Consider the following 8,506-nt stretch of genomic DNA (forward strand, 5'->3'; position numbering starts at 1 on the left):
TACTGATAGCTGTCTTCTAACATTACCGACCTTTAAATCTCAGGTGCAGTTATGGTTTAAAATGTTTTAAAGAATTGATAGTGACTTTATCAGAGAAACTGTACACGTAAATGTACATAGCTTGGAACAATTCAATGTTAAGTGACCTCTTAAGAATTTTTTTAGCCAGTATAATGAGTAAGAATAACTTGTCTTAAAAAGACTATGTTTATTTGTGAATATAGTATGCACTCTTAAAAACAAGAAAGCATTCCATATCTAAAACGACAAGTAGCACCTAAATCTTGAACGAGTTTTCCTTGTTGTTTAGATCTCGACAAGGAATGCTTAGATCTCGACGAAGTTACTCATCAATTTAAAATTTATCAAAGTTATGATAAAATTTTATGAGATCACTCAACATAGAATTTCTTTCTCTGATTGAGCCACCAAAAAAGAAGGTACATTTTATTGGTATAAATAATAATTTTCATTTTATTTAAGTCTTTCACCTATCTTTCAAATTTTTTTATTCAAATGTGGTATAGGTTCATTCATGTATCCTTATTTTACTTTACTTGAATGTCACGTACTTTATTTTATTTTGTATTTAGTCCTTCAACTATTATAAAATTCCACTTTGAGTTCGGGCTCCAAATACTTTCAAATTATGGAAAAATGGAAGCATCTAAATTGAAGTAATAAAAAATATAAATGTGAAAATGAAACAAAATAGGATTTTTCACCAAAAATAATAAATAAATAAATAAATAAGACCGATTAACATGCATGCATCTTCAAAGAAATTAAAAAAATAATAATAAATAAATAAAATAAAAGGAAGACTTCTCACCTTCTTAAAATCAGGTGTAAAAGAAAAGTCATTCAAAAACACAATTAACGCCAATTTAATATGCTAATTTTCAGTCATCTTCAAAAGAACATTCATCCATGGTTTTCCGAAACCATTAATAATTATTCTTCCTTTTGTCATTATTACGTCATAATTAAACTTCAAAATTAGTTTTATCACGGCTAGGAACTCATTTAAAATGTGCGTTCCTTGTTGAGATCATTATTTAAGAGTTGACATGATAAGTTAGATTAAATTGATAAACAATGATTTGACTTAATAAACACAAAATTTGTATGTTTCTTCTCTCGGTGATTTCTATGAATGTCATCGAAGAATGATACTTTTTTTTTTTTTTATGTGCGCTCCAAATAGGCAAAGAAAGCAAGTTAAGTAATATGAGATACAGCGAATTCTCCATACATCATAAAAGAAAAAGTGGTTCTCGTAAGAAAAGATGCTTTGACTTTATCTCTCAAAATCAATCATAAGTTGGTGTTTATCTTATCGTAAAGAATAGACTCTTTTGAACCAAGATTGAAGCATAAATTATTTGTTAGGGAAGTGAGAAAAATGATTGTCATGACCATCTCGTTAATCTAATTAATATGTCACATCAACACTTCTAATAATACTAATATCTATAGTTTAATAAAATTATAATCAATACTCTATGGTTAAAATATTTTATTGTTCAAATTAGTCGAAAAATAATTAAAAGTTTATAAAAAAAAATAGATAGAAGTGTTAAAAAATTTAATTATTCAAAAAACTAAGTCTTAAATAAATATTTTATTGTTAGGTTCCATAAATTCTTAATTTAAAAAATATATTTTTACGTACAAGAAAATTATGTATATAAATACATATATTTATTTTATTCTTATTTAATTCTATAATTTAAATTTTAAAATACATATTTTGAAATTGAATAAAAAAAATCTTAATTAAGGTTTAAAAATAAATAGAGATTATAAAATATAAATTTTAATTTTATTAAAAACAAAATTTTAAATAGGTTAATGTTAGTTTAAACACTTGAATTTAATTTTAAAAATTGTCTATTCACGAACCCTCTTAATGATAGAACAAAATTTATAAATTAAATTTATAATTTAATTTTTAAGATAAGCCACGACATGTCATACATCATATATTTTTAAAAAATATACATATAAACCATAAAATTATAAAAAAAAAATGCTGATGACACATTTAAAACAAATTGGGTTTACTATTGTTATGGTTATTTTTATAATTAATTCCCAATCCAAATTTAAAAAAAAAAAAATCACATTTTCAATGCACGAAAATGAATTAAATTATAAAAAAATTAAACAAAAATAATTAATGTCGCATTCAAAGGAAGACAGCAATAGCAGCATTTTGACTTGGTCACATGTCTCTTCCCACGTGCCGCATGCTTCAGAGTGTGAAATCATATCCATATATATTATATTATACCTAATATTAAATAATTATGGACCCGCCCACTTTTTCAGAACATTTTGTCATTATTATTAATAATTTGGGATTTTTTTTTTTTTTTTAAGTACCAAAATAGAATTGACTTGCAAAGACTCTTCTAAATCAAATTAATTGAGTAGGTTCATTTCAACCATAGCATGTGTTGCCCTTCTCCTCCATTTCAACAACTATTACGTCACGCCATCTATATCTACATTTATGGAGATGGCACGACTAACTATAAGTTCAAAATACTTTGAAATGATTGCTTTATTCTGATGTCAATCGACCTTTCAGTAGTTATTGTAATTGTTTGAATGCATTTAAAAACTTTCTATTTTATAAATTTTAAATTTGATTTTTCTCCTTTTAAGAGCTATAAAAAAAAAAAAGGAAATTTCTCGGTGAAATAAGATATGGATATAAAATACACCATTTTTCCAAATGTGCGGCGGACAAGCTGCAAAAGCCATTCATCAAATTTTGACAAATTTAATATATATTCTCTCTATAATTTATACACACACTAAAATATTATTTTTATTCCTAAAAAATTTATTAGTTTTCAAAAAATTGTTGTAATAAGCATCCATTTTTGTTCCATTCCAAACAAAGACAATTAAAATTAGCCACAAATTTAAGAAATTAATAAATAAAATTAAAATTAACGCTAACTTATAATCTTAAATTTGCAATTTGCATGAATGAATACGACCTAAAATTTTGTTTATTGATGTCTTTATTGAAAACAAAAAAATTAATTATAATAAATTGAGTTCCAATTTGAATTTGATTTAGACAATAATTCACAACGCCTCTCAACTTTGTGTTCGAATAAAAAATTTAATTTAATTTATAGTTTATATTAACTTGAAAAATGTAATTTAAATCAAATTTGTTGATATATTCGCCTTGGAAGAAGAAGTTAAATACAAGCGGCAATATTAGTTATTAAAAAACATTGATAAATTTGTAGTCGCTTTCAAATTTTGACCAGATGATTAGATAACGAGGTGGAAATTTGAACTTTTTGCACCGTTTTTATTTTTATTATTTCTCTAAATTATATTTTTATTTCCAATTGCCATGTTCATGCTTGTCTAAGGAGTGTTGTTTGAAACCGTATGCCGAATATACGGTCATACTTGCCTATGACCACATGCCTATTCCAAATAGATATTTACTATTTCTTATTGTGTCCGTATATGATCAGTAACTAAAATCATGTGGTTAAAAAATGTCTTAAAATACACTGTTGTTATTGCTTATTTGTTTTTAGTTCGTAACATTGCTTACTTTAAAATTGTTTTCAATGTATTTCCTCGTTTTACAAGGTTCACTTCCATAAATTTTTTATTAAAATATTTAAAATTTTAGAAACAAAAAGTCGAAACAGAAGAGATTGTTTACATCCTTCCTTCTATCCAAATAATAAGTAGACAATAAGATGACAAATGGAATAAAATGCCACAAAAAAAAAAAAAAAATTGTTTAGTCATTTAGATGATAAGACTTGAGAAACCTGATCTACGCCCATTCTTTTAAAAAGAAATTAAAATAAAAATATTAGCTCTTTGGAAATTACTGTAAATTAAAAAGATGGGTCCCACAGACGAAAAATATAATAATATAAAGTTTCAAAATTTTCCACAACCTAATATTAATGCCAATAATTATATATTAATTATATACTAAATAATATAGCTCACGCTCTTGTCATCACCAATCCACATACAATTATATATATTAAAAAAATTATTATATTTTAACTAGAAATAAATTTATTAAATTTTATTATATGTAAATTATATTCTAATAAATTTAAAGAAATTTCCAATCTCGAGTGTGTTATATTTTATGAATTATAAACCGATCAAATAACTAAATTATACGAGTTGGGTATAGAAAATTAAATTGATGAAATTTCTTACCAACCAAAGAATTTTTGTTTGGATTCTATTTGAACATACGAAATGTATCGGTAAGGATCATAAGAATTCACTTATTTAATTTTAATATAAATGAAAAGAGAAGAATATGTTAGATTACATATTCAAAATTGGTACGCTTTAACTAAACAACGAGCGAAATTGAAAGAGAACGATATAAGTTATCCAAATTAGTATAATCTAGACCGAACAACTTATGAGAATTTTCTCTTTGATTTTTATAACTATTCCTAATTTGTTAAAAATCAAACACAATACAAACCCAAGAAGTTTCTTATGAAAGTACAAAATTTATAAAGCAAACTTCCTTTAAAAAAGAAAAAAAATCACCTTTCTAATTAAATTTGCAATATGAATTATATAATAATGTTCTAGAAAAATGTTAGTTTTTTATACGCGTATTTTATAGAATATAGATTTTTTTGTCTTTTTGTTTTCTTTTTCAAAAAGAAAAAAATACATACACGAGTCTAAGTCAAATTTTATTAGGTACATTGGACGTGGTATGTGAAGTTGATGGTATTATTGGTACGTGAAGTTGATGGTATTATTGGTACGTGAAGTTGAAGGTCTCTAATAATTCAGACCATGAATGAGAACTTAAGTTTCAACCATTTTGAGACCATGAGTCCTAGAAAATTGCGTGTGTCACGCCTAAGTCCAATAACCAATAATTTTACTGTTTTTATGTATAATACAAATCTATGGTTTTAAATGTTTTAATATAAAGTTTATATTGTGTCATTGTTTTATTATTTTCTTAATATCAAAAAATTAATAAATACAATGGGATGGTGGTGCAATTGACTAGCGTGTAGGTCTCGTAACTTTACTATGAGTTATCATGAGGTCGAGAGTTTGATCTCTCACCCCATTTATTTATTTATTTTTAGTTTTTATCTGTTTCTTCTTCTCAATTTTATAGGATTCCTTTAACTTTGCAATATGAAATTAATCTAATTAAATTTATTTAAAATAATTTCATAACAAAATTGGATGTGTAGTACTTATCTACACATGCGGGCGTGAGTCCCGAGATGGTTCTTATATAAAAAGAAAATTAAAAATGGTAGAAGGAAAAGAAATGGAGGTTAATATGGTTGATGATAGAGAGGTCTACAATTCCCATAGAGCGAGGCCGAAGCTGAAGAGCCCACTTCACTCCAATTCCTCATCTTCTTAAACAATAAAACAAAAGCCCAACACACCACTTTACATTTTCATAACAATAACCATCTTTTCATTTTTTTTTTTTTTTTTTAACAAATATTTTCTTAGTTTTCAGAGTTTAGCATGATTTTTTAAAAACAAGAAGTAGATAAAAATAAATAAATAAATAATAATAATAAATATGGGAAGGAGGGTGAAATAAAATAAAATAAAATAAAATAAAATAAAATAAACCTAAAAGGTATCCTAGCAATATGGGATTGTGTTTCACAATAAATAAATAAAAAAGGAAAAAAGAAAAGCGGGTTGAATGGAAGCGACTGGGCGGTAAAGAAGACGATAAGAAGAGGATACAGAGGAGTGTGGGAGTGGGCATTTATGGTTACCGAATCAAGATTTCATTCCTAAGATCTCTCTCTCTCTCTCTCTCTCCCCCCCCCCCCCCCCCCCCCCCCCCCCCCNCCCCCCCCCCCTGCACTCATAATAAGATTCACAAGCATTTCAATCCCCATTCCTCTCTTCTCTGTTTCCTTTCGCTCTTGCTAATCCCCCCCAAATGGACTCTCAGGCTCCGGTTCACATCCAGGTTGTGAAGATCAAGCGGGAGATTGAGAAGATCAAGCATCCCTCCCTTCAGCAATCCGAGATGACCACTCATCTTCTTCTTCGCGACATGTCGATTTCCAAACCGCGACCTCGCTCCCCGCTAGGGCTCGCTGCGGAGAGGTCTATTTCCGTCGGGAATTAAATTAGGTCATATTAACCTCTTCTTGCTCTTCTCCCTCTGCTAAAACCCTAAATTCTTGTTTCAAAGGGGTTTGTACATAGTTTGGCTTTACCATTTCCGAACTTTATGGATATGCCGGAGTTGCTTTATTTTCTTCTTCTTCGTCTTCTTCTAATTTCTTCTCTCTCAAAATCTCTGTTCTTGAAGGATTTCATGAAGCAACTTCCTCTGTCGGAAAAAGAATTCAAATCCGCTATGATGATTAAAAATTATTATTATTATTAGATGATCATTTTTTAGCGCTTCAAAATTGTTCAAGAAAATTGCACGGAATATGATGTTTTAAAATATAGTTTATTTTTATTCGATATTTTGTTGCTTTTACGGACTTTAAAAGTAGGATTCTGTTTATAAAAAATAAAAACTAGAAATACCAAAATGCTAAAAAATTATGTTTAGAATTAATTAATTAATTAAATTGAATATCTATTGACTGAAATAATAATTCTAAACTACACATTTAATTTTGATACCTACTCTCTAAATTTTGCATAGGATGACTAATTAAAATTTTATTTAATTTTGATTGCTTTTATATATATATATATATATATATATATATATATATTTTTAACTTTTTAAGTCATTCCTTATCAAGTAGAAACAATTCTTATCATAAATTTAATTTATTGAAAACAACGGTTTCAATTTCTAAATTTTTAAAATTTTAAACTCAATATTATTTCTCTTCATTTCATTTTATTTGTTTGTTTTTTAGTTCATCAAAGCTAAAGATAAGAAATTGAATGATGATATTTAATGTTTTAATCACTAAATTATGTCCAAATTGACATAATATCTAAATTTTAAGGTTTACTAAAAGAATATTGCATGAAAATATTGATATTTTGTTTTTATTAAAATTAATAAGGGAATATGTTGAAATTAAATGAATGAGATGACAATTATTATTATTATTATTTTGAGTTAGATCTCTTATTGTGTGCACGGATAAATTTCTTGTTTTTTTCTCGTTTTTTATGTTTAATAAACATTCTTAAAAAATAGTGATATTAAGAAATCATATTTTTTTTTTAAAATAATTCCAAAAAAAAAATTATTCTCCATTCTATTTTTAAAATTACTTTCTATAAATAATTATCCAAACATAAGTTTAACTTATCTGTGTTAGAAAGATTTTTTTTTTTTTTTTTTTTTTTTTTTTTTTTTTTTTTTTTTTTTTTTTTTTTTTTTTTTTTTTTTTTTTTTTTTTTTTTTTTTTTTTTTTTTTGTGTAAATAAAATATAAAATTTAATTGAAAGTATAAAATGTTTTAAACAATTATTTTAAAAATAAAAAATTAACATATTACAACAATTTCATATATGTCAACTTGAAAATTAATACCTAAAGAAAAAGTTTCGAAAGCATTCTATTCTTCTAAATAACGAAAAATTTGATAGCAGAGACTAAAATCATTTATTTTTTTCAAAATTTCAAGAAAAAAAAATGTTGTTTTAAACATTGTGAACCATAAGGTTAGTCAAAACTGTAATCTTCCCGTTATTATACAAACATCATTGAACGCTCCCAACAGCTTTCATTCCCATCCACTCAAAAAACTTGTAAATGTCCCTTAATCCCTTAATCCCTGTTTTTCAATCATCAGCTAATGATGCCTTCATTCCAACCCTTTGATCCAAAGAATCTTGGGTCCTCATTGCTCATATTCACGTAAAGAACAAAATTCACCCAAAAAGAGGAGAATAAAAGATCACTTTGAATATTTCTAAAAGCAAAACAGCAGCAGTCCTAAGAGCCAAACTCAACTTGTTCATATTCTCAGAATCATACCCACTTACATTCCACACATGCCCACTAAAAGTATGTTTCTCAGGAATCTTTTAATCAATTAATGCTCTTTGAATACTAGAAAGTGTTCTCCAGAAAGATTCCATGCGCATCTAATTGGCTTTGCTAATAAGTTTCTAAGTTATTCCTCGAGCTTTATGTCATGTGTCTTGTCTTAGAGAGAGAGAGAGAGAGAGAGAGAGAGAGACAGAGTAATGGTTGAATTTTGTTATGCCAAAGCATGCAGGTTTCAATCAAAGTGCAAATTCCACGCCTTTAGGAATTTGATAGGCTAACTTATTCCTTGTGGCATGTACCAAGAGTAACCATAAACACAGATATTCTTTTATGTAAAAGCATGCAAGTCTTAATAAACACACCTTTAGGAATCTGAGGTGGTAGCTAGGACATGCTGCCACTGGCATCATCTTGTTTAAAATGGGTCTCTGCAAAAAAAAAAAAAAAAAAAAAAAAAAAAAAAAAAAAAAAAAAAAAAAAAAAAAAAAAAAA

General features: G+C 26.7%; 1 protein-coding gene across 1 annotated transcript; it reads left to right on the forward strand.

Moving 5' to 3' along the window:
- Window positions 1–5,720: 5,720 nt before the first annotated feature.
- Window positions 5,721–6,301, forward strand: LOC111487401. The gene has a single exon (XM_023134786.1). The coding sequence runs from the start codon at window positions 5,975–5,977 to the stop codon at window positions 6,164–6,166; it is 192 nt and encodes a 63-aa protein (XP_022990554.1). The 5' UTR covers window positions 5,721–5,974; the 3' UTR covers window positions 6,167–6,301.
- The last annotated feature ends 2,205 nt before the right edge of the window (window positions 6,302–8,506 follow it).

This window comes from Cucurbita maxima, unplaced genomic scaffold (genome assembly GCF_002738345.1).
Source record: "Cucurbita maxima cultivar Rimu unplaced genomic scaffold, Cmax_1.0 Cma_Scf00012, whole genome shotgun sequence".
Classification (NCBI taxonomy): Eukaryota; Viridiplantae; Streptophyta; class Magnoliopsida; order Cucurbitales; family Cucurbitaceae; genus Cucurbita; species Cucurbita maxima.

What these genes read in the sequence shown, in the direction of transcription:
- LOC111487401 (XM_023134786.1), top strand. Translation starts at nt 5,975, where the DNA reads ATGGACTCTCAGGCTCCGGTTCACATCCAGGTTGTGAAGATCAAGCGG.